Here is a 27,917-nt window from a genome sequence, read left to right as displayed (position 1 = left end):
TGAAATAAAAAAAATGATTTTAGTGGTAGGTTCAAATAAAATTAATAATAACTAATTACTTATGATTTATTGTAACATTATTATAAAAATATTGTGAACGTAACATTTTTTTATTTTAAAATAGATTAAATTTGTAAGAAAAAAGAATGGGTAAAAAGGATAATATCTTGCGTGGGTGGATGTCAAATATTTATCTGTAATTGTCAACAAACAGGTTTACTATTGGCCACAGTTAACGGAAAATTTTCAAAACTGTGCTTATGACTAAAGTAATGAGCACTATTGAGAGAATCCGAGGGCGCCTTTGAAAACCATTAATGGTATTGCGTGATTGACACCTGTTTGGAGTGATCACCAAGCTGGAATTATTGACATTATCACATAACCCAATTGGGGGTATATTTGTACTTCTGTCCATCTATTCTCTTTCGCCAACGGTGTATATATACCATATAGTACCACCACTGGCAGAGCACTCACAATCAAAACAAAAGTAATCTCTAATTTCACTCAGAAAAATCATCCAAGTTTAAGCCATGTCAAGCACAACTGGTCAGGTCATTAAGTGCAAAGGTGAGCCAGCCACCACACACTTCCACTTTTTCTCAATATGACCATTTTTTTGTTTCTTTGTTTGTTTTTGGGTTCTTCTCTGTTTCTGATGTGGGGTTGGCTTTTTATATATGCTTCAGTCTGATGGTTTCAGTGATCAGTAGTCACAGTGTCTTTCACATCTTCCGTTTTTGGCTAATTGGGTTTCTTTCTATTGTGTTTTTTTTTTTTGTTGTTTTTTTCGTTTTATTATTGGAAAGGGCAAAATTTAGGTACAGTACTTAAGTGCGGTTTCCTTAATATTCTCTCTTAAGATAAATACATTAAATAAATGATCATTTGTAATTATTCATTCATTAATTTGTTGGTTTTTTTGGCTCCTTCAAATCTGAAATTTAATTTGGTTTATTAAGGTGGGAAAATAATGCTTGAAGTTAGCAATACTGTTTCCATGTAATTTATAAATTGGATTTGATGAATCTATTTACAAATGGATTAGGAAACTTTCAACGAGCTCGAATTGGACTGGGTCGGGGTGTGGTTGAGGACTTGAGGTTGTTGTATTCAATTTGTAGTTGAAACTGAAATGTTCCTTTCTATTACAGGGGCAGACACCGCTATTTCCTCGCATATTTGGTCATGAAGCTGGGGGGTATGTATAGTATAGTACTTTCTTAGTTAAGTTAATTTCCAATATTTAACTGAATTAGTTTCTAATTCCTCTCTCTNTCTGATGGTTTCAGTGATCAGTAGTCACAGTGTCTTTCACATCTTCCGTTTTTGGCTAATTGGGTTTCTTTCTATTGTGTTTTTTTTTTTTGTTGTTTTTTTCGTTTTAATTGATATGATGTAGTTGTTTTTGTGGGAATATATGTATAAATTGATCACCTTTTCTTTTTTAGAGGCATGCACTTTTTCTTTGCATCGCCCTTTTTTTCCTTTTTTTTTTTCCTGTTTGAATCATGGGCCGTGATCGGCTTTTGTTATTGTCGAGAGATATATTATTATAAAAGGAATTTATTTATTATTATTTTTAACTCTGATTAAAACTTTACTAAAACTTTTAAAAATAGTCAACTGCCATAGGTTGACTCTTGCATCATTCTTGATATTTTGATTTTTTTTTTATAAATTTTAAAAAATAAATAAATCTCTTGGTTATTATCAGCGTTTGTTATTTTTGAAAGATATTATAATAAAAAGAACATATTAAAATTTTTTTTTCCACCATCCGTGATTAAGTTGATAAAATAATGAAAGATATTATGATCAGCTTGTATTGCTCAACGGAGGAAATACTGTTTCCATGTAATTTATAAATTGGATTTGATGAATCTATTTACAAATGGATTAGGAAACTTTCAACGAGCTCGAATTGGACTGGGTCGGGGTGTGGTTGAGGACTTGAGGTTGTTGTATTCAATTTGTAGTTGAAACTGAAATGTTCCTTTCTATTACAGGGGCAGACACCGCTATTTCCTCGCATATTTGGTCATGAAGCTGGGGGGTATGTATAGTATAGTACTTTCTTAGTTAAGTTAATTTCCAATATTTAACTGAATTAGTTTCTAATTCCTCTCTCTGCAGACTACAACTGAAAATCCTAATGATTTTAGTAAATCGATTTTTAGCTGTGCGAACAAGTACTAATTGATTCTGTTCGTGTTGCTCAGAATTGTGGAGAGTGTAGGTGAGGGTGTGACTGAGCTCAAACCAGGAGACCATGTTCTCCCGTGCTTCACTGGAGAATGCGGGGATTGCCACCACTGTAAGTCAGAGGAGAGCAATATGTGTGACCTTCTTCGGATCAATACTGAGAGGGGTGTTATGCTCAATGATGGAAAGACAAGATTCTCCAAAAATGGAAAGCCCATTTACCACTTTGTTGGCACCTCCACATTTAGCGAATACACTGTTGTTCATGTTGGCTGCGTTGCCAAGATCAACCCTGCAGCTCCACTTGACAAAGTTTGTGTACTTAGTTGTGGAATATCCACAGGTAGGAGTTCTACATTTGAAGAACAATAATGATATAAGTGATAATATTCTTGATGATTTTTATTTTCCATTGATCTATTTATTTATATGCTTGAAGGTATGGGTGCCGCTTTGAATGTTGCAAAACCCAAAAAGGGTCAATCTGTAGCCGTATTTGGATTGGGTGCTGTTGGCCTTGCTGTGAGTTTTCTTTGTTGCTATGTTCTATAGTTTTTGGCAACTGCAAAATGATTAGAATGATTTTCTGTATCTCTAATCCTGTGTGGATATTTAGGCTTGTGAAGGCGCAAGGATGGCTGGGGCTTCAAGAATCATTGGTATTGATTTGCACTCTGGTCGTTTTGAAGAAGGTGAACATTAATTGTATATATGCATGTTCCTAATCTTATTATGTTCATATTTACATGTGGCTGATGGTTTTGATTCTTAATCTCTTTGGCAGCCAAAAAGTTTGGTGTTACTGAGTTTGTGAATCCAAAAGATCATGACAAGCCTGTTCAAGAGGTTAGATTGGACGCCATGGCTTGCTATTTTGTGATTAATTAGTTGACATAATAAACGTGGATTTTGGGTTTTTTTTTTTTTTCTCCTAATTAAGTTCTTTTCTTATCTTGTACATATTTTCTGTTGCTGAAATTAGTAGGCAAAAAACCTGTTTTGGTGTACAAACTTTTTGCGCTTCTCACACTATCAAGGTTATGCTCTCAATTATAGGTGATTGCTGAGATGACTGATGGAGGAGTGGATCGGGCTCTTGAATGTACTGGAAGCATCCAGGCCATGATCTCAGCATTTGAATGCGTTCATGATGTAATCATTTGATGAATTTATACCCATGTTAATCTTATTATAGAAGTGCTTCTGATAATGGCATTATGTTTCCTTGTAGACTAAAATTTTCTTTTTCTCAGGGTTGGGGTGTTGCAGTACTCGTTGGGGTACCAAATAAAGATGATTCATTTCAGACTCATCCTATGAATTTTTTGAATGAGAGGACTCTTAAGGGTACCTTTTTTGGCAATTACAAGCCCCGCACTGACATTCCTTCTGTGGTGGAAAAGTACATGAACAAGGTAAACTTATGTTTCTGTTCTTGAACCATTGCATTGTTCTCCTTCATATACATGTCTTTTTTGAGCAACTGAAAATGGAGTAGGCAGAGTGCAACTTTCTTATATTATTATGAAATAAACATACTTTGATTAAGTGCTATTGTGTATAATTATGGGTAGTGGTTTCAGGATGTGATTGTTACTTTTACATAACAAGCAAGGCCTATTCTGTGTTTTACCTGGTCAATGACATCGTCAATGATTTTGCAGGAGTTGGAATTGGAGAAATTTATTACTCACTCAGTCCCTTTCTCAGAGATCAACAAAGCATTTGACTACATGCTGAAAGGGCAGTCTATCCGATGCATTATCCGCATGGATGCTTAAAACATTACTGATCAAGATGGTGTGTATCATTAATGTCCAGAGATCTTGCTAGCAATTTTGAATAAGAGTTATGAACTTGATATGTAGAGTGAAGCAGTTTATGTTACTTGTTTGTGTTATCTTAACAATAAATAAAAATTTTATTTATGTTCCTTTTGACTAATCTGTAATATCACTATTAGATGGATATCTTTATGTTGTTGTTGTCATTATGAAATTTGTTTCCGCATATGTATCCACAGGGTTATTCAGCAAACAAATATGTATCCACAGGGTTTAAATCTTGGATGAAAGCTTGGGTTTAAATCCGGTCTATAAGAGCAATAATTATGATGCCAATGTCATGCCATGGGGTCAAATCTTCTTTCTTTCTTTCTTTCTTTCTTTTTCTCTTTTTTTATTTATTTATTTATTTATAAAAAAGCATTATCTACAATGTTGAATGTGTGTGCGTGTAAACATTAATTAAATAAATTTATATAATATTAATTAAATTAAGACTAATTTGATGTAAATATAGAAATTGATGAATAATACTAATCAAACTAAGGTTAATTTCATACATAAGATTGAATGTCATAGTTTAACAATAAATTTAAACAAAAAGAACTAAAAACAATATTATTTTGTTAAAAAAGAAACTTACTTTAACTTGAATATATGACTGCATAGTTAAGTATAATAGTAATTTTAATTTTAATTTTATATTTTTTTTAAAGAGAAAAAGATAAATAGATAGATATTATTTGGTGTGTGGCTTTGTACGAGATTAGTATACAAAAATTAAGATCTCAAACTGTAGAGGGGATTAGTCCTATAACATTTGCAGATTTTTTTTTTGAAACATTTTAAGGTTTCAATAGGTTTAAATTTCTATTGGCCTCCTATTTTGGAAGCTCTGTTAGAAATGAAAAAGAAAAAATACTAAAAATATTACAAAATATTCACAATATCATGTTATAATGATTGTAATTGATGAATTTCAATAACTTAATTTATTTGTGTTTAAATTACTTTTTTTATGTGATTGGTGACATATCAATTAAACTTAAACTTAGACCTATAATAAAATTTGTGATATCTTTAACATCACTCTTAAAAAAAAAGTACTAATTATTTAAAAAATGTTATATTTTTATAAAATTTTGGGACTTTCCGGAGGGGGATGGGGCCATTTTTCAGTAGGGATATTTTTTTTTTTTTTTTTAACGTTATGGGGCCTTAGGCCTAGGCCTAAGTTGCCTAGGCCTTGGGCCGGCCCTGTCTGTGTCTGGGGCTATTGGGACACTCTTGACTCCCAATCTATAAGCTGTTGCGATGGCAACGGTTCTATCCATTAATGGTTGGGGGGAAGTAACTGAACCTGCAGGGTGTTACTGAAATATTAATGAATTCATTTTCAAACTCATTAAAATCATCAATCTTGGCCAATAGAAAGCTCAAAACAGGTGGAGTAAATTTTCAGAAAGATGCTCTTCAAATTTCCTCACATAAACTCTGGATGAGGACACCCTTCCTAAAACATCACAGAGTTCGTGGCAGGCAAAGATAACCCATTTAATGTTTTCATTGTTTCCCTATTACCATTGCAGCAACAGATATTTTATTCCCGTTGCCCCATGGTTCCAGCTTCCTCCTTTCCACCACTTTTCCTCTCATCACTCACATATCTACTACTCCACCATTTCTCTCTTGTAGCAAGTGACCAAGACTTGATACTAAAGACATGCCAAAGCACCCAATACCCTGAGCTTTGTATATCAACCATAAACTCCGACCCATTAAGTAACACGTCAATCACAAAAGGTTTAGCAGAAATTGTGATCCAGAAAGTTAAAGAAAGTGCTTCAGCCACGTCCCTTTACCTTCTGAACCTACAGTTTAAGAATGGTGTAAACCCTGAATTTCAGCGGATGGTGAGGCTGTGCTCAGACATGTATGCAAATGCGAGCAAAGCATTTGATGAGTCACGCAAGGCCTTGCGTATTTACCAGTATAATCTTGCGAGGCTGGAGGTGAAAGCTGCGAAGCTGTATCCCAAAGACTGTGGGGATGCATTTAGAGGGACTATACGGCTAACGTATCCAGTAATGTTGGTAAAGAGGGAAGAACTGGTGGAGCATCTTTGTGATGTTATTTCTGGGATTCTCAATGTTCTCTTTCGATTTTGATTATGTCATTTTATTTGTTTTTCTATATATAGCTGTTTTTTTGGTTTCTTCTTTACCTTTTTATTTTTTTAAATTAAAAAAAAAAAAAAAAAACTTCTTCTGTGATACTGTTTTAAAATACTATTTTATGAAGTCTTTTGGCTGAATATTGCTGAATTTCAAATTTATTTGCGTTATGGGTACTGTTCCAAGTTATTTAGTGAATTGAGGAAAGAGAGTGAATTTCGGCAACGGTATTGCTGAAATTCTAACAAAAGTATGAGAGAGAAAGAGAAAAAGTAGGAGAGAGAAAATTTGGAATTTCGGCAATAGCATTACCGAAATTCCTGTTGCCCAAAAAGTTGACCGAGTGGGTGAGTGCCCGAAGTGTGCTTGTGTTAGGCGGGTGCTCAAAGGGAAACCAATTGTGGCAATGGCATTGTCGAAATAGGAGGGAAAAAAAATTGTGGCAATGCCATTGCTGTAAATGGGAGGGGAAAAAAAGACGAAGTGGTGGCCGAAATCTGGAGAGGAATTAAAATAAAAAAAGTGCTATGTACACAATATTTTTACAATATTTTCACAATAAATCACATGTAATTAATTGTTATTAGTTCAAATTTAAATTTAACACTGAGACTACTTTTTTAATCCAACAATAACAACTAATAACAACATGCCATTTAGGATTTGTTGTAAAAATTGTGTGCGCATATCATTTCTCCAAAAAAAAAAAAATGTGGAATGGATTTGTGGCAATGGCATTACCAAAATGGGAAAAAAAAATTTGTGGCAATTGTGGCAATGCCATTGCCGAAAATGGGAGGGGAAAAAAAAGTGGTTGCCGAAATTTGGGAGGAATTAAAATAAAAAAAGTGCTACGTACACAATATTTTTACAACATTTTCACAACAAATCACATATGATTAGTTGTTATTAGTTTAAATTTGAATTTAACATTGAGATTACTTTTTTAATCCAAAAATAACAACTAATAACAACTTGCCATTTAAAATTTGTTGTAAAAATGTTGTAAAAATTGTGTGCACATATCATTTTCCAAAAAAAAAAAAAGTGGAATGGATTTGTGGCAATGGCATTGCCGAAATAGGGGGAAAAAATGGGAAAAAATTTGTGGCAATTGTGGCAATGCCATTGCCGAAAATGGGAGAAAAAAAAATGTTACAATTGGTTTGTGGCAATGGCATTGTCGAAATAGAGGACAGAGAATATGTCATGGCATAAAAAAGTACACATATTCTTGTTCATCATTATTTTTTTGACCGAAGCACTTTGGTTTGTGTGTACGTCGTGCTCTTTCCTTTCGTATTGTAAAAGTACCCTATAAAACAAATAAGGTTAGATTCAAGTACAAAGCAACTTGATTCTTATTCTAAAAAAAGTACATAGACAATACGAAATGAAAGAAAAAAAATAATTGATGTGCATGCTGGAAATAAAAACAAAAAAGTACATAGATTCTTATAGAAGAAAAAATGATTGATGTGCACGCTGCCCAAAAAAAAAAAAAAACAAAGAAAGTATATAGATTCTTACAATAGGAAAGAAAAAAATAATTGATGTGCACATGTAAACCAAAAAAAGAAAGAAAGTAATAGATTCTTATAATATTGAAGAAAAAAAATGATTGATGTGCACACTATAAACCAAAAAAAAGCAAAGAAAGTACATAGATTTTTACATACAGAAGAAAAAACCTGCAATTGATGTGCACGTGTAAAAAAAAAAAAAAAGCAAAGAAGTATAGATTCTTATGTGACGTGTAAACAAAGTAACAAAAAACAAAGCTTCAATCAACCAATCAACTCAACTCCTCATCTCATTTGATTCTTATTCTCTGCATGCATCGAATATATTCCCCTCAACTCTCGAATATATTCCCCTCAACTCCTCAGAGTACCTGTTTTGTCTTTTTATTCTTCAGTATTTTTTTGACCGAAGTAGTTTGGTTTTGTTTCTTACAATACGAAATGAAAGAAAAAAATGATTGATGTGTACGCTGTAAAAAAAAAAAAATAAAAATAAAAAAAAAACCAAGAAAGTATATGGATTCTTACAATAGGAAAGAAAAAAATGATTGATGTGCACACTGTAAACCATCTATGTTGTGTTGTATTTGGTCAATTGCTATCTAATTATATAGTTTAAAATCTAAGAATTTTACTGATATGAAACTTGCATCCTATTTAAACAGCACTAATGTTACTAAAATTTCCATGGTTCTTATTTTCTACTCTTTTTCCCCTATAAATTCCATCAACCTTCTTCTCCACTCTTATTCCCCTCATAATTCTACCAACCATTTTCAATTCATGCGTGCCATACATTCTACAAACAACTATAAGTAACAACACTTGCAAATATCTATCCGTTCTTTATCTCTTAGAAGGTGAGTTACATCTCTTAAGTAGTTATTTTTCTTTTTATAATATTCATGTTGATATGTTTTTGGGCATAACTAAGCATGAAAATCTTGTTTTTGTTAAATTATTTGTTCATGCAAATCTTGTTTTTGTATTATGTGTTTTGCAACATGAACTGATTTGTATGATATGTTTTAAATTATTTGTCTATGAATTCTTGCCTAAAATTTCCTATAGCAAAAATATATTTCAACATGACAGGCCAGTTTTTCCTTAAAGAAATACTTAGTTTGTTAGCCTATAATATACACGTATGCTATAAGAAAAAAAAAAAAAAAAAGGTTAGTATACGCTCATAAACCTTAATAAAAAAGAATTTAATATTATTATTATTATCAGTGAAATTATCATCTTTAACAGAATTCTCTCAGCCCTAGCTATTTAAACATTGAATATTTTTAATGGATTACATTCTTGTATTGCATTGTAATGGTTGTGTAGTGTTAATATATTAATACTATTATTATGTTTTAGTGCAGATGGCAAAAAAGTTGTTCATTTTTCTCATCCATTCCCGCGGAATAATTAAACATGGAGAAAATGGGGTTTATTATGAAGGGCCACCTCCTTCTATGCTCCCATTAAGTTAGGGTGTTATATTTGAAGATTTATGTGATGGAGTAGCATCCACGCTACATATAAACAGAGAAGATTCAAAACTGACTATTTGGTATAGGTTTCCTTTTCAATGTCATCCACATCCTGTGACTTACTAGCAAGTTTTGGTAGAAGATGATATGTTGTCAATGTAATATTCAATATGTTAGATCGCCAATATGGATTTGTAGGTGCAGAGTTATATATGGGTGTAGAGCTCATAAGAAGCCACCGAGATGTTTTTCCCATTCGATATGTCAATGAAGGACCGAGTGCATTGTTTAGTTATTCACATGGCGGGCACTTCCATGATCCATATGCCACTTGTATTGGTCATTATTCTAAAGATGCGGCTCATTTCCCAATCAATATTGGTAGTGTTGACTATCATGCCCCATATACCCATGTTGCAATTGAGGACTAACATGTTCCTTATCGGCCAATGAACACTAGTGATGCTGACCATGATAATCTAGTTGAGCATGTCACACAAGAGATTACTAATGATTCCAATGATACACATCGCATAGCTGCTACTATTGAAAATGTGGTCCACACATTATCAGAAAGGATGCGAGCCATGGATAATAATGACCAACTTGATGACGACGAGGTCCTTGATGGTGTTGGAGATGAATAGGAGCCTCTAAATGAAGGTAATCATGAAAGCAATCCAGTTATGGCATTCCATCAACCTTTATCACTAAGCTTTTCACAGAACACGTGAGATAATATGATTGATCCAACCCTACCATTTGAAAAGCCCACTCAGAGTATTTGGGACCCTACCCAAGAATTTTATGTGAGCTTGCTTTTTGCCAATAAGGATGAACTACTAAACACTATCACATAAAGAGGAACCAAACATTTTGTGTAAGAGAGTCAGATCCAGCATGCTGGTCTGTAAGGTGCAAACATTGTTCTTGGCATCTTCGAGCATGCTTTCAGGCTACACATGGGTTGTTTAAGGTTAGGAAATAAATGGTCCACACACATGTACAGAGTCCACGCTCACACAAGATCACGAGCAGTTAGACACCCATGTTATTGAGAAAGAGTTGAGGGATGTTGTCAAAAATGATCTAACCATAAATATTTCTTCACTTCAACAGACTCTTTACAATAAGTACCAATACCGGCCTTCTTATTGGTAGAGCATTTGGCAATTGGGACAAATCTTGCCAATTATTGCCAAAATGGTTGAAAGCTTTGACTAATTCAAACTCGGGTAGCAAGGTTATTTGGAGAACAATACCTACTACTATGCAAGGCTGTGCAATATTCAAGAGAGTGTTCTGGGCTTTTGGTCCATCAATTGAAGGTTTTCAACATTATAGGCTAATGATTAGTATAGATGGAACTTTCCTATATGGTAAGTACAAAGGTATGTTACTGATTGCATCAATGTGGGATGGTGAGAACAGACTTTTTCTACTTGCCTTTGCCATTGTGGAGAAGAAAATTGATGATAGCTAGTATTGGTTTTTGGTTTGTATTCAGATTAATGTCACTAATCGGGAAGGGTTCTGTGTCATATCTGATCGTCACCTTGGTATAATGGCAGCGATACGGACTATATGTCAATTGACATGTTGGTATCATTGTTTTTGCCTTCACCATGTGGCTAACAATTTCAATCAACAAATTGGGAATAAAAACTTGAAGGCTATGGTAATGTGGGTAGGCATGGAGAATTAGTTACGAAAGTATCAAATAACCAGAGATAGAATTACTCAATTAAGTGCAGATGGTGAGAAGTATTTATCAGAAATACCGGTGGACAAGTGGACGTTAGCACACGATGGTGGACATCGTTATGGGGCAATGACGACAAACTTGTCTAAAAGCTTCAACGGAATTCTAAAGAGTGCTAGAAATCTGCCCATAATTGTGTTAGTTGAACTTACATACTACCGTTGTGTAGCCTACTTTGCCGATCGGTATACTAAGGCACGTGCAGAGGTTACTGGCGGTGAACTCATTACGGCCTATGCAAAGAATAAATTCAATAAATGGGAAAAAAAGGCATCAAAGCATTCAGTTACTGTGTTCAGTCATGAAGATGGTATGTTTGAAGTCAGAACACCAATAAACCCTAACTCTGCATATAGGGGTAATCATCGTTATGAGGTAAATTTGAGGTAGAACACTTGTAGTTGTAAAAAATGTCAGGTTTATAAGATGCCGTGCTCACATGTCATTGCCATGTGTAAATATCAGGGCATCTCTGCAATACGATATATTGACCACTGCTACCATTTGGAAGAACAAGTTGCTTGTTATGCACCTAGATTTCGCATGGTTCCAAACAGTGTACATTGGAATGAGCCTGATTTCCCGATCTTGTATCCTAATGTTAAGCTGCGCCGTGAAAAAGGTCGACCAAGAATAACTCAGCTTTGAAATGAAATGGATGAAGGGGTAGAGCATCAACCAAGGCCATTGTGCAGTCTTTGTAGGCAAGAAGGCCATAATAGAAGAACATGCCCCACTCAAACTGTTGCTGGCTCTACTAGTGGCCAAACTGAATGATCTAACATAAGTATTCAATCTACTTCAATGGATTGGTTAGACTGTTTTTTATTTTTTTTTATTTAATTATTTTTTTTAGGAGTTGGAACATATTGTTAGTTTGTATTATTTGAAAGAACATGGTACTAATTCCATATGCTACAATGTTTTCTATCACTACAAGTTGGATTGGAGTGTACGTTTATTTATTTTGTGTCTGTGGGTGTGTGTGTCTATATATATATATATATATTGTGTATTATAGTTTAGGGTTTCGATAACACCTTAAAATGTATAAATTTTATGGAGTGCTTGGGTCATTTACCATGTTTGAAAGTCTCAAATAAGGAAAGAAATCAAAGGGCCATAATCTGAAGAGGAAAAATCAGATTTGAGCACTTATCAGTATTTTAGACGTATCTTTCTCTTCAAAAATCCAATTAACTCAAGGCTAGATGGGATGGGACCGTGACTTAAATATCTACAACTTTTATGTTTTGAGTTTTTTGAAATTCACAAAATTTGTTGGCCAAAATTAACTCACAATTTGCTGCTGTAAATTTGGACGAAAATTAGATGGTGAAAGTTTTATTTTTCTTTGACACTTTACGAGGGTTTGGAAGAGAGGCTGTGGAGAATGAAAATAGACATGTACACCACAGTAGCCGTCATGCAAAGGAAAAAGGATCAACTATAAAAATACAAGTTTGACCAAATTTTTTTTTTCTGGCTATTTTGCATCTACAGTTGTGGCTACACATATAGATTCTATGTTGGATTTGTAGGAATTGACAATTATAGTAAATAAATGTATGATTAGATTAATTGGGCACTAAATTCAAATGCCAAAAAATGTATACACATTTCTTATTTTCACAAAGGTCTTACGGTTAGTAGTATAATGTGCTATGTATACTATCTAGGCATAATATTTTTTGCTACAATGATGCATAAACAAGGATAATACTTTAATATATTTTTAATAAACAGTCATTTTACATTAATTATGTTAGGACATATGTGTTTTCACTTGTTAAGAATATATGCCATTTTTTTTATGTAAATTGGCTAATCCTTTGACAAAACGCACTCTACTTGTAATTGGGTAGTTCTAGGTGTTTTTAATACTTCAAAAAACAAGGTTTCAAGATCAAGTGTTGAAGTCATCAAGTTTGTCCAAGAAAAACAAGCTAAAGTGCAAATTCATTAAAGCTCAACACCTGCTCGATAGCTTCTCGACACCTACTAACTGTCGAGATTTATAAAATCAGATTTTCTGATCTGACTTCTTGGGATCCATGAATGTGTCTTTGGGCCTTCTTTTCTCCTAACCCTAGACATATAAAAGGATTATTTTAAGGGGCGTCAAATTGTACACAAGTTGCAAAAGCATTGAGCAAACTCTGTTCAAGCAATTTGTGATCAAAGACAAAGTTCTTGACCTAGTTCATCTCTTCTGAAGAAGTTGCTGTGTATTTGCACCAAAGGGTTTTGTGACCAAACATCTTCTTGATCTTCATCGTGTAGAATAAACTGAAGAATTTTGCAACCAACATCTCCTTCAAAGTTGGTGTTGAAGTCGCGTACTGGGATCCACGCATTGGTTAGTCACATATGGGAGCCGTACATCAAAAGTGGGAATTGTCACTACAGAATAAGTTCAATTAGGTATTGGGGTAAGGGTTCAACTGTAGGTTGGTAAGGTACTTGAGATTCTCTTACTTGTAACCACTTGTTGTGATAATAGTGGAGATTCAAGAGTGGTGACCTAAAAATCACCCGTGGAGTTTTTGCCGTCAGGTTTTTCTCCATTCGTAAACAAATCACCGTGTCATTTAATTTCTGCTGCATATTTAGTTTTTGGTGATTTGTTTGTGCTACCACGCATTTGCATGATAAATTAATTAATTAATAATTTGGCTAATTAATTAATTAATTTCTATCACAAAGGGTCAATTCAATTTGTGGCCTATCAAATTAGTCATTGCGACGATGGGTTACATGAAGTTTTTGTTATGTTCCACAACATGGAGGATGCCTATTTACTCGTTGTGGGTACCTTCATGCTTACACAGGACTTTTCCCCATGCGCCTCGGCTATGTTCTAGTATCAACCTTTGCATCTTCCCCACTGTCCTCATTTGAGGCATCTTCCTCAGAGTCTGTTACAGAGGCCTCTTCCTCAGAGTCTGTTACGGAGGCCTCTTCCTCATTATTTGGAGCACATGCCCATGTATTTGGTGGCGTGTAGAAATCACCAACATGAGGGGCTGGTTGGGAAGGTTGTGGTGTGCTGAAATCATAGATATACTGGCTATCTTGGCCATACTTGTATTGCCCAGCATAGGATGGAGGTGGCGATGGGTGATAGGAGGGAGGTGTTGAAATAGGTTGGGAATAATGGTCATAGCTAAACAAACCCTCAAATCCTTGTCCTATGGAAGTGGATAATCCAATCTGTTGATATAAATTCATGCAGTACTCGTTGAAATTAATTGAATTATACTCACTAAAGGTGGTTGGCTCATTACCGGCAGATGTTGACAGCCCGGCTTGGGTAGAGCTATACATATTATGTTGTGTAGAGGTGGATGGTCTGGCTTCATCATTTCCACGTTGTGTAGAGGTGGACAGTTTGGTTTCAATTTGGGTTTGCAACTGTCTTCTTTGGTGCCTTTGTTGTTGCCCGAAGTGTGTCACCCTTTGAGTAGGGACGGAAGAAATATTTTCTTCCATCGATAACTTCACTCGAGTAAGGCCCTTTACTATTGGTGTAAGGACTTGCTGTGCAGTGAGATCATTCCTCTGTTGGTTTACAACAACCAAATTTAACATATTATTAATCTCAGTTTGCTGCTACAGAAAAAAAAAAAAAAAAAAAAAACATTTATTAGTGCAGTATTATTGAAAAAGCTAAAATTATTACCTGGTACACATGGGCAACTGCCTTTGGTGTCATGAATAGGTGACCATGTTGATGGTACCATGTTGTGTAGTCCACACTTAAATCGAAATGCTCATCCCCAACTACATGTTCAGCTCACGCATTCCAAAGCCGGGGGTATTGTGCATGCTGCGTAAGCCAATTAACACCAGACTTCCTTGTCATCTTTACACAATGCACAAATTTATCCAAATTGTCAGTAGGCCATTTTGGACATCTTTGCAACAATCCAAACTGTCGCATGACTCTTTTTGGATGGTAATATTTCACAATTTGGAAGCATAGCAATGGCGCTGTTGTAGTCCATATATGTCTTTCTACAAGACACCATGGATGCAAATAATTATCATATGGTGTCCAAACAACCTGCAATTTCTATTACAATAAATATGTTATAATCAATCAAATTAATAATATAACTAGTAAATTAACCATTGATGCATTGTGATATATTACCTGTTCATTATATTGTGTGTGGTGATTAGAACGATATGCACGTAGAACAAGCGTTGGTGTGTGAGTAAACGTTCTCCTGGTATCCCACCTATACACAATTAATGATTGCCACTAATTTTAGGGTTTGGAAGTATCAAGGATAAACGCTACAGTATACAATATTGTATAGAAATAAAAAGTAAATATTATACCTGCAACCGTATGGTTCGTCGCCATTTAAATTTGTTGGATTTATTGGAATTGGGGTCAGATATGGAAGATGCTCCCATGCCCATAATTGTAATATGAAAACATGACATGCAATCTCCGTACTTTTTTGAATAACAACAGTACACAACTCTTTATAAAGGAAAGCAAGTGTGGTACTACCCCAGCTATATTCCCCAGCTACACCAAAGTCGTCTAATAGCTTGAGAAAACAGCAATGCAATCTACTTTGGCTCTTATTTGCAAATTGTAAAGCCAAAACCTGGAACATGTATGCCCTAGCATACTGTTGGGTTGTTATAGCATTGGCACCCTCTGGTAGGTTTGAGAATATATTCCTTACCCATGTTATTTTAAGGCCACCATATGCCAATGCTATTGCAGGTGGTGCCACCCCAAGTAAATTAGCACAAACTTGTTCCCAATTCAAATTAGTGGGCCCGCACACTGCTTTGTCATCAATAGGCAATCCTGTAAGGATTGCTATATCCTATAGAGTGATCGACATTTTACAAGTAAGTGAAATGTGTGGGTATCAGATTGCCACCGCTCCACCAAAGAAGTTATAAGACCCCAGTCAATATCTATACGTGGTAGGCGGGTAACACAGTATAGTCTACATTGCTGCAAATATGGGATAATACGCTCGCCTAACTGCAGGGGGGTGCAAACGGTCGGGGTTGCACTCGTAAGGTGGAAACCTGATTTTTTTTAAATGTACAATGTTATATTGCTCATGTTGAAACTATTTTCATGTAAATTGAATAATTGTAGATATTATTAGGACATTAATAAATTTGGATCTCGCAACGTACATTGCCTTCCATTGCATCATTAGAGATGTGATATTGATGTTGCTCCATTTCAAATATATCCTACATTAAATGCTACAATGAGTTAAACCATGCAACTTCCATTTGAAGGCATATTTTTTACAAACCATCTATATAAAAAATTACAAACTAAGAAAATAATTTCCAATTAAATTAGGGGGCCAAGAAGCTTACTACAATTGCGATATGAAGTGAAGGAATGTAGGAATTATAGAGTGCTACTTGCAAGAAAAGAAAGAAAGAACAAAAAAAACACAATCAAATATTCATAAATATCTTCTAAAAAAAATATAATCCTAAATAAAAACAAAGAACAATAATAAAAAATAATAAAATTAATATATACTGACTACTAAAATTTTTTATGCTAGATATTAAATATAACTTACAATGCTTGTAGTTCATAATAAATTTGAAAGAAACTGAAATAAAGGATTTATGAAGCATAATTTTAAATAATAATAATAATAATAATAGTTTTAGCAAAAATAATCATACACACAATAATTAGTATTAACTATAATATAACCATATATAATATTTATAAAGCATATAATTAATTTTCATTTCCCAGCCTATAACCACCCTAAAAAGTAAAGATTCAAGAAACTTAATAAATTTTTATACCAACTAAACTTTTAAGAAAAAGAAACACAAATGTACGATTTATTGTAGTAAATAATAATAATAATAATACACATACATATCTTTATTATAAACCAACAAACATATTATGCAATATAATTTTTCCAAGTAATAGATGTAATAATTGATAATAACAAAACACATATTGATTATAAAAAGATCACAATAATACAATTTATTACAATTTTTGTGGTCATGTACTAATAATAACAATAAATAATATTAAATAATTTCAAAATTAACAAACACAAATTTAATTAGAGAGTTCAGATGCTTATCACAACTGTGATACCAATTAAAAGAGTGAGAATTATAGAGTGATACTTGCAAAAAAAAAAAAAAAAATGAACTCAATTAGATAACCATAAAAAATAATTCATTAATCTAAAATTTGAATAATAACAACAACAACAACAACAACATATACTAATAATAACAATAAATAATATTAAATAATTTCAAAATTAACAAAACACATACATAAATTTAATTAGAGAGTTGAGATGCTTACCACAATTGTGATACCAACTGAAAGAGTGAGAATTATAGAGTGATACTTGCAAAAAAAAAAAAAAATGAACTCAATTAGATAACCATAAAAAATAATTCATTAATCTAAAATTTGAANTTTTTTTATTTTAATTCCTTCCAAATTTCAGCAACCACTTTTTTTCCTCCCTATTTTCGGCAATGATATTGCCACAATTTTTTTTTTCCCATTTCGGCAATGCCAATCCACATTTTTTTTTTTTAAGAAATGATATGCACACATAATTTTTACAACAAATTATAAATGGCATGTTGTTATTAGTTATTATTGTTGGATTAAAAAAATAATCTCAGTGTTAAATTTAAATTTGAACACATAATTTCCTTCCCATAAATTTCCCCCCCTATTTCGACAATGTCATTGCCACAATTGATTTCCCTTTGGGCACTTGCCTAACACAAGCACACTTCGGGAACTCACCCACTCAGTCAGCTTTTTGGGCAACAAGAATTTCGGTAATGCCATTGTTGAAATTCCAAATTTTCTCTCTCCTACTTTTCCTCTTTCTCTCTCATACTTTTGTTAGAATTTCAGCAACACCATTGCTGAAATTCACTCTCTTTTCTCAATTCCCTAAATAACTTGGAATAGTGCCCATAACGCAAATAAATTTGAGATTTAGTAATATTCAGCCAAAAGACTCTTGTTTTATGTGAAAATAAATAGTGAGAAACTATCTAAATATGGGAAGGTGTTATCATTTATCATATGTGCAATTAATTATTTATTGTGATTAATGTATAAAGGTATTTTGTGTTAGGATTATTATTAGAAGGACAAGATTAAGGACTTAGGTTGAAGGTCGAGAAAGTTTGGATTGCAGCTGTTAACTCAGGCAAAGAGGTAGAGTATCAAAATAGAGCAATGGAAGAGTTGTAGCTTTGACCACATAAACAATAGTGTTTTAATTTTAAACAGCTATTCTACTTGTAGTTTAGGATTAGTTTAATTGATAGCTATTACTTATATACACGTGTAATAATCTAATTGGTTGTAGAGGCTAGATCTGTATAGTGTGAAGTTAGTTTCTCTCAAACTTTGTATATATACCTAATGTACATTCATTTTCTGGTAATGGAATATAGAATCCTCTCATCAAATTCTCATATGGTATCAGAGCGCTATAGGTTGTAAGTGGGTTTACAAAGTTAAGTATAAGGCAAATGGTACTTTTGAGAGATACAAAGCCAGATTGGTTGCAAAAGGTTTTACAAAAAGGGAGGTGCTGGACTATATAGAAACTTTCTCCCCAGTTGTTAAAATGGTTTCTATTAAAGCCTTACTTGCAGTGGCTATTGTAAAAGGGTGGCATATATTCCAACTTGATGTCAACAATGCATTTTTGCATGGTGATCTTGATGAAGAGGTTTACATGGTCTTGCCCCCAAGCTTTCACAGCAAGAGGGAGGTTGTTTGTAAGCTTAATAAGTCCTTGTATGACCTTAAGTAGGCATCTAGGCAATGGTTTTCCAAATTTTCTCATGCATTGATCTAGCTAGGCTTCCATCAATCTAAAGCAGATTGTTCCTTGTTTACAAGAAGCAATTTTGGTTCTTTTGTTGCTCTATTAGTGTATGTGGATGATGTCCTCATTGCCAGTGATAATGCTCAAGCAGTGGCAGATCTTAAGATGCTGCTAGATAAACAATTCAAACTCAAGGACTTAAGAGATTTGAAGTTTTTCTTATGCTTGGAAGTGGCAAGATCGAAGGAAGGCATAAGTCTTTGTCAAAGAAAATATGCCTTGGAGCTGTTGGAAGATGCAGGTCTGTTGGTTTGTAAACTAGCAAAAGTTCCCCTGGAGCAGAATCTGAAATTAAGCAAGTATGAAGGGCAAGAATTGAAGGATCCTAGCATGTATTGGAGGTTGATTGGGAGGTTGCTCTACTTAACTATTACAAGGCCAGATATTACCTTTGCAGTTCACAAACTTATTCAATTTATGGCTAAACCAAGGCTGCCACATCTTCTAGCAACTAATAAATTCTGCAGTACATCAAAGGCAATCCTGGGTAGGGTTTATTATTCTCTAGCAAATCTGAGTTACACATCAAGCATTTGCGGATGCAGACTGGGCTGCTTGTCTAGATACCAGGAGGTCAACCACTGGTTATTGTGTCTTCATTGGTGAGTCTTTAGTCTCTTGGAAGTCTAAGAAACAGCAAACTATCTCATGTTCATCAGCAGAATCAAAGTATCGAGCAATGGCTGTTGTAGTATGTGAAATTGTGTGGTTGATCAGTTTTCTCAAGGACATTCAAGTTTCTCACTCAAAGACAGCTTTACTTTTCATTGATAACCAAGTTGCACTACATATTGCAACTAACCCTGTATTCCATGAGAGAACAAAACATATTGAAATAGACTGCCATGTTTTCAAATATAAGGCTTTGGCTAAAGTAATTAGACTATTGCACATTAGGACTAAATCAAAATTTTTGGGAATCTCTTAACAAAGGCACTGAATTCAGAACAATTTTCTTATTTTCTAACCAAGATGAACATGATCAATATACATGTCCTTATTCCTCTTGAGGGGGAGTATCAGAAAGACAAGATCAAGGACTTAGGTTGAAGGTCGAGCAAGTTTAGATTGCAGTTGTTGACTCAGGTAGAGAGGCAGAGTATCAGAACAGAGCAATGGAAGAGTTGTAGCTATGACTACATAAACGACAGTGTTTTAATTTAAAACAGCTATACTAATAAAACAACTATACTACCTATAGTTTAGGATTAGTTTAATTGATAGCTATTACTCATATACACGTGTAATAATATGATTGGTTGTAGAGGCTAGATTCATAAAGCATGGAGTTAGTTAGAAATTAGTTTCTCTCAAACTTTGTATATATACCTGATGTACATTCATTTTCTAGTAATGCAATATATAATTCTCTCATCAAATTCTAATGATTATAATAGTGTTAGCAAATTCCATGTCAAAGTTTCAAATGTATTCACATTGATTCTCATGTAACAATTTTATTTGAGTTGTAATCAATTGTGTAATCAAGGAATAAGGGTTGAAAGAAAAAGCTGAAGTTGTTGTTGTGAAGGTTATCATTGAGCAAAGTCTTAAGTCTCAAGCAAGATGTCTAGAGAATGAATTAAATTTAGCCATAGAGAAAGTTGCTTGACACTCACCTATCACCTCGATCAAGCTAGCTACCTAGCAACTTGCCACATGAAAAATTCCAAATCTAAGAGTAGGCATCCAATCCTTGATCTGTACTAAGTATAAGAATAAAATATTTTTAAAAAAAAAAAAAAAAAAAAACCCCTAATCCATATAGAACGAAGGTAAAGGCCTCCTTTGACCCTTGAGTGAAATCCTTGTATCCTCACATACCTTCAACCCCTTCCATTGAACATCATTGAGAGGAGAATTTCACCAAAACACCAAATGCCCTTGATTGATTGGACTTGAGGTCAACATCGCGACTTGTATTTGGAGAGTATGAAGAGGAATGACTTGTGTAGTTTGTTGCTAGCAGGAGCTGGAGGCTCAAATACATGTACATTGCATAACTAGAGGTTTTGTAAGTTGTTATGTACTACAGCTATCTTTATAGTGGATTATACTTACTAGGCTGGGTCTCGAAGATTTTTTGTCCCTTACAATTTTTTTTTTTTTTTGAGATCACATACTGTCTTTGTGTGTGTGTGTGTGTGTGTGTGTGTGTGTGTGTGTGTGTGTGTGTGTGTGTGTGTGTTGTGGTTGTATTGTGACTTATTTATTATCATTGTATCTATCAAACTTGCAAATAGAATAAAATTAATTCTTCACTTGATTAAACTGAATTTGGTTAAACTTAGTAGAAAGCCATACCATGGGTTAAAACATAACCAACATTTTGGATCATTTAAAAAGTGAATACCAAAAATTTCTATTCTCTTAATAATTGTATAAATGGGAGTTCAAATGATAGCTTAATGGTAGTGACACAATTTGTTGACCTGTCGAGATTCATGGCAACTGTATTTGCCAAAAATGCTTTGTTTTAAATGACTATAATTATGGTTTTTTGTAACCTAGTTGGAGGGCTTATTTAAAGGTCCATTAAGCCTGTCTTTAAATAATATTATAGATGCAAAAATGAAAAAACCCTAAGTATTTCTGAGAGAAAATCCTAACCTCCACTTATTTGGGTTTTGAACCAAGTATATATATCTTCTTTGGCACCAACCATTGAAGATCTTATTGGTATTTTGTGTGAAGCTACTGCAAAGTTCAACTGCATCAATCAAGGATTGTTGTAAGAGTTAGTCATGGATAGGAGATTCATGCACAGAAAAAGTATGCAAGAAAGATCAGTTCAATTAGGTTGGAGTTGAGCTTTGATAGATTAGTAGGTTCTAATGTAGGTAGGTACTTCAAGATATAGTAAGATTCCTTCTACTTGTAACCTTAATATTTTATAATAGATTGTTTAAGAGTTGTAAACTAAATAATCACATGTTGGGGTTATGAACCGCACCGCACAGCATTTTGTGATGCGGAGTGTGGTTTTATAATACGAAAATCTTAAAAACCCGCACCATAACGCACCCATATATATTTATTTATTTTATATTAAATATATATATTAATAATTAAATATTATATGAAGTAAGTGACTTCGTTTCACATTAAAATGACTTCGATTTAGTTAAATACAAAATCAAAAGTTCAAAACATCATTCACTTTTCTATTTCACACTCTTACTCTCACAAAATCGAAAGTTCAAAAGTTTAATATTATTATTTTGTTTTGTATATACTATATATTTGTGGTACTTTTTGTTTACTATCAATTTATCATGGATTTTTTTTGTCTTGTATATATTTGTGTTACTTTTTTTGTTATACATGTTATGTATATATATATATATATTAAAAAACTTACTATCTTATTGTCAAGATTATTAATAGTAAATTAGAAATTGGTTATGCCATCTTGAAAAATATTCCATCCCAAAATTGACCAAATTGCACCTTATACACTGAATCGCATCGCACCTCACATTTGACTACAAAATTGAGGTGCAGTGCAGTTATGATTTTAGCCAAACCGTACCGCAAAATGTGGTGCTTAAAATGGCCCAAAACTGTAGCAAACCGCACTACAAACACCCCTCTCTCTCTCTCTCTCTCTCTCTCTCTCTCTCTCTCTCTCTCTCTCTCTCACACACACACACACACACACACACACACACACACGCTAGATATGTCCTAATATGCATTTAACATCCAACCTAACATTCATCTAAGCATGGCATCCACACATGTATATACCCAACATTCATCTAATCATGTACACATTTTAGCACAAAAACATTTATCATCTCATGCTATCATTTACTTCTTCATATTATCATCAAGGTAGTAAGCATGTCATATAGCGGTAGCATTAACAAGGCAGCACGCATATCATCATCCACTCATGGCATCAACCAAGCATATCCATCATGTTCATCAAGCATATCATTTTCACAATCAGATTCATATGCAAGTTAATGTGATAATGTATGTTTTACCTCACTTACCTTATTGCATCATCACCACAACACCTATGCATCAATGCATGACTATGTTCAATGTATGCTCATATTGTTCATCCAAGACATAAACTCTAATCATGTGATCCAGACTACAAAGCAATAAAACGTGTTATTTTATTGACCCTAGACCTAATCATGCATAAATTGACTTAAACAGGTCCTAGCCAAGAAACCTTAGTTTTAGCATGCTTTTTGAAGCAAAAACATCTCTTTGATCATTTTTTTTGGAGTAGGTTTGGTGTGTTTTGGGAAAAGAGCCGTGTGGCCTTTTTATAGTGTTAAGAGAGAATAGGCAGGGCTCTTCCCAGGTGATGTAGGATTAGCTCTACTACATTTTCCATCAAAACTTTCCTTGCATGTTATTTTTGAAACCTTAATGGATACGCATACTCAAGGCTGCATATGTATGATTTAAGTATGCGTATGGATACTCGAGGATGCGTATGCATGCTTAGGGTTTATGCAAGATTTTTCTCTTCCAAAAACATTTTTCAAATAAAGAGTTCCTTTGGCTAGGGTGAGGTGTATGTGTGCGCGCATGTGAGTCTCTGTTCTTATTTTTATTTTAAGGAGTCACCACCAACCATTGACTTTGTATTAGGTGTAATTGGTCACCTATTTGTCTAGTTTGTTTTAACTAAAAACCGATTCAAGGGTTATTAATTAATTAAGGTAAACCAATGTCTAAAACCAAAGAGTTTGGATTCAAAAGTTCAGTTATGAGTGAAGAAGGTGTTAGTCACCCCACACCACCCATCCAATGGATAGTAACCCATTTTAGTTTTAATTCCAACATTAACATTTTAAAGAAAATATTTAGATACTTGGCATTTGATTTTTGAAAAAATGTACAATCAATATATATATATATATATGAGTATTTATTTACATATATCATGTCATGTGAATATTTTTGGAAAATAATTATTTACAAACAAAACATGTGAAATATATGTGCATAACATGTGAGAGTTTACTGTGTTGCAAAAATAATACACATAATTTAACATGTGAATATTATTTATTACATATTTAATATATGAATACATACATAAACAATAAAAGAGAGGGAAGGAAAGATGTCATATTTTTGCAATTTTATTCTCCAATTCCTTATTCTCATGTACAAACATAATGAACCAAAACATTAGTGCAAAGAGGAAGGGGGGATATGTTAACTTGATTGGTGTCTATTGGTTCAATGGAAATGAACCATGGACACAAACCTTAAAAAAGATTGCAATTCCAAAAGGTTTAAAACAAAGTATACAAAAAATACCTCAAAACTTACCTTTGGAAAGATGAGCAATTTCTTTTAGGAAAACTCATGACTTTTGGAAAATTTTTATTTTGAAACTAAGGTTTACACCTTTTTTTTTTTTTATACACATAAGAATCTATGTACTTTCTTTGTTTTTTTTTTTTTTTTTTTTGTTTATAGCATGCACATCAATCATTTTTTTTTCTTCTGTATTGTAAAAATTTATGTACTTTTTTTGCCTTTTTTGGTTTACAGTGTGCACATTAATCATTTTTTTCTTCCATATTGTAAGAATCTATGTACTTTCTTTCCATTTTTTGGTTTACAGTGTGCACATCAGTCATTTTTTTCTTTCCTGTTGTAAGGATCTATATACTTTGTTTGTTTATTTATTTATTTTTTTTTATGGCGTGCACATCAATCATTTTTTTCTTCTATAAGAATGTATGTACTTTTTTTGTTTTTATTTACAGCGTGCACTTCAATCATTTTTTTTCTTCTTTGTACTTTTTTTAAAATAAGAATCAATGTACTCATTGTACTTGAATCTATCCTTATTTGCTTCATATGGTACTTTACAATAAAGGAAAGAACATGACATACACACAAACCAAACTGCTTCGGTCAAAAAAATAATGATGCATAAGAATATGGGTACTTTTTTATGCCCTGACATATTTTCTTTCCTCTATTTTGGCAATGCCATTGCCACAATCCAATTGCAACATTTTCTTTTTCCTCCCATTTTCGGCAATGGCATTGCCACAATTGCCACAAATTTTTTTCGCCTATTTCAACAATGCCCTTGCCACAAACCAATTGCAACATTTTTTTTTTCTCCTATTTTCAGCAATGGCATTGCCACAATTGCCACAAATTTTTTCCCTCCTATTTCGGCAATACCATTGCCACAAACCAATTGTAACTTTTTTCCCCCTCCCATTTTCGGCAATGGCATTGCCACAATTGCACAATTTTTTTTCCTCTATTTCAGCAATGCCATTGCCACAAATCCATTCCTTTTTTTTTTTTGGAAAATGATATGTGCACACAATTTTTACAACAAATTCTAAATGACAGGTTGTTGTTATTGTTGGATTAAAAAAGTAATCTCAGTGTTAAATTCAAATTTGAACTAATAATAACTAATCACATGTGATTTGTTGTAAAAATATTGTGTACGTAGCACTTTTTTTATTTTAATTCCTTCCAAATTTCATCAACCACTTTTTTTCCTCCCTATTTTCGGCAATGATATTGCTAAAATTTTCACAATTTTTTTTCCCATTTCGAAAATGTCATTGCCACAAATCCATTCCCCATTTTTTTTTTTAAGAAATGATATGCGCACATAATTTTAACAACAAATTATAAATGGCATGTTGTTATTAGTTGTTATTGTTGGATTAAAAAAAATAATCTCAGTGTTAAATTTAAATTTGAACTAATAACAATTAATCACATGAGATTTATTGTGAAAATGTTGTGAAAATGTTATAAAAATATTGTGTATGTAGCACTTTTTTTATTTTAATTCCTCTCCAGATTTCGGCCACCACTTTTTTTTTTCCCTCCCATAAATTCCCCCCCCCCTATTTCGGCAATGCCATTGCCACAATTGATTTCCCTTTGGGCACCCGCCTAACACAAGCACACTTCGGGCACTCACCCACTCAGTCAGCTTTTTGGGCAACAAGAATTTTGGTAATGCCATTGTTGAAATTCCAAATTTTCTCTCTTCTACTTTTCCTCTTTCTCTCTCATACTTTTGTTAGAATTTCAGCAACACTGTTGCTGAAATTCACTCTCTTTCCTCAATTCCCTAAATAACTTGGAATAGTGCCCATAACGCAAATAAATTTGAGATTCAGCAATATTCAGCCAAAAGACTCTTGTTTTATGTGCAAATAAATAGTGAGAAACTATCTAAATATGGGAAGGTGTTATCATTTATCATATGTGCAATTAATTATTTATTGTGATTAATGTATAAAGGTATTTTGTGTTAGGATTATTATCAGAAGGACAAGATTAAGGACTTAGGTTGAAGGTCGAGCAAGTTTGGATTGCAGCTGTTAACTCAGGTAGAGAGGTAGAGTATCAAAATAGAGCAATTAATCTAGCTAGGCTTCCATCAATCTAAAGCAGATTGTTCCTTGTTTACAAGAAGCAATTCTAGTTCTTTTGTTGCTCTATTAGTGTATGTGGATGATGTCCTCATTGCCAGTGATAATGCTCAAGCAGTGGCAGATCTTAAGGTGTTGCTAGATAAACAATTCAAACTCAAGGACTTAGGAGATTCGAAGTTTTTCTTATGCTTGGAAGTGGCAAGATCCAAGGAAGGCATAAGCCTTTGTCAAAGAAAATATGCCTTGGAGTTGTTGGAAGATGCAGGTCTGTTGGTTTGTAAACTAGCAAAAGTTCCCCTGGAGTAGAATCTGAAATTAAGCAAGTATGAAGGGCAAGAATTGAAGGATCCCAGCATGTATTGGAGGCTGATTGGGAGGTTGCTCTACTTAACTATTACAAGGCCAGATATTACCTTTGCAGTTCACAAACTTAGTCAATTTATGGCTAAACTAAGGCTGCCACATCTTCTAGCAACTAACAAAATTCTGCAGTACATCAAAGGCAATCCTGGGTAGGGTCTATTATTCTCTAGCAAATCCGAGTTACACATCAAAGCATTTGCGGATGCAGACTGGGCTGCTTGTCTAGATACCAGGAGGTCAACCACTGGTTATTGTGTCTTCATTGGTGAGTCTTTAGTCTCTTGGAAGTCTAAGAAACAGCAGACTATCTCATGTTCATCAGCAGAATCAAAGTATCGAGCAATGGCTATTGTAGTCTGTGAAATTGTGTGGTTGATCAGTTTTCTCAAGGACATTCAAGTTTCTCACTCAAAGATAGCTTTACTTTTCAGTGATAGCCAAGCTGCACTACATATTGCAACTAACCCTGTATTCCATGAGAGAACAAAACATATTGAAATAGACTGCCATGTTGTCAAATATAAGGCTTTGGCTAAAGTAATTAGACTATTGCACATTAGGACTAAATCAAAATTTGGGGATCTCTTAACAAAGGCACTGAATTCAGAACAATTTTCTTATTTTCTATCCAAGATGAACGTGATCAATATACATGTCCTTATTCCTCTTGAGGGGGAATATCAGAAAGACAAGATCAAGGACTTAGGTTGAAGGTCGAGTAAGTTTAGATTGCAGTTGTTGACTCAGGTAGAGAGGCAGAGTATCAGGACAGAGCAATGGAAGAGTTGTAGCTATGACTACATAAACGACGGTGTTTTAATTTAAAACAGCTATACTATTAAAACAACTATACTACCTATAGTTTAGGATTAGTTTAATTGATAGCTATTACTCATATACACGTGTAATAATATGATTGGTTGTAGAGGCTAGATTCGTAAAGCGTGGAGTTAGTTAGAAATTAGTTTCTCTCAAACTTTGTATATATACCTGATGTACATTCATTTTCTAGTAATGCAATATATAATTCTCTCATCAAATTCTAATGATTATAATAGTGTTAGCAAATTCCATGTTAAAGTTTCAAATGTATTCACATTGATTCTCATGTAACAATTTTATTTGAGTTGTAATCAATTGTGTAATCAAGGAATAAAGGTTGAAAGAAAAAGCTAAAGTTGTTGTTGTGAAGGTTATCATTGAGCAAAGTCTTAAGTCTCAAGCAAGATGTCTAGAGAATGAATTAAATTTAGCCATAGAGAAAGTTGCTTGACACTCACCTATCACCTCGATCAAG

General features: G+C 33.7%; 2 protein-coding genes across 2 annotated transcripts in view; both read left to right on the top strand.

Moving 5' to 3' along the window:
* Nucleotides 1–370: 370 nt before the first annotated feature.
* The window catches only part of LOC111989521 (alcohol dehydrogenase 1), a 42,523-nt gene continuing 14,976 nt past the window's right edge, over nt 371–27,917 (top strand). Inside the window, exon 1 of the mRNA XM_065774550.1 lies at nt 371–573. Within this exon, the coding sequence (XP_065630622.1) occupies nt 537–573 (37 nt within the window). The 5' untranslated portion in view covers nt 371–536. The remainder of the gene's footprint in view (nt 574–27,917) is intronic.
* LOC111989518 (alcohol dehydrogenase) lies at nt 1,927–4,152 on the top strand. Its single transcript, XM_065774551.1, has 8 exons — nt 1,927–2,059; nt 2,226–2,551; nt 2,648–2,730; nt 2,825–2,900; nt 2,993–3,054; nt 3,265–3,360; nt 3,462–3,623; nt 3,873–4,152. The coding sequence occupies exons 2-8, from the start codon at nt 2,341–2,343 to the stop codon at nt 3,987–3,989; spliced, it is 807 nt and encodes a 268-aa protein (XP_065630623.1). The 5' UTR covers nt 1,927–2,059; nt 2,226–2,340; the 3' UTR covers nt 3,990–4,152.

The sequence above is a fragment of the Quercus suber genome, unplaced genomic scaffold, assembly GCF_002906115.3.
Source record: "Quercus suber isolate HL8 unplaced genomic scaffold, Cork oak 2.0 scaffold_94, whole genome shotgun sequence".
Taxonomy (NCBI): Eukaryota; Viridiplantae; Streptophyta; class Magnoliopsida; order Fagales; family Fagaceae; genus Quercus; species Quercus suber.
Note: the sequence above shows the minus strand (reverse complement) of the source record. Positions and strands in the feature narration are given on the sequence as shown.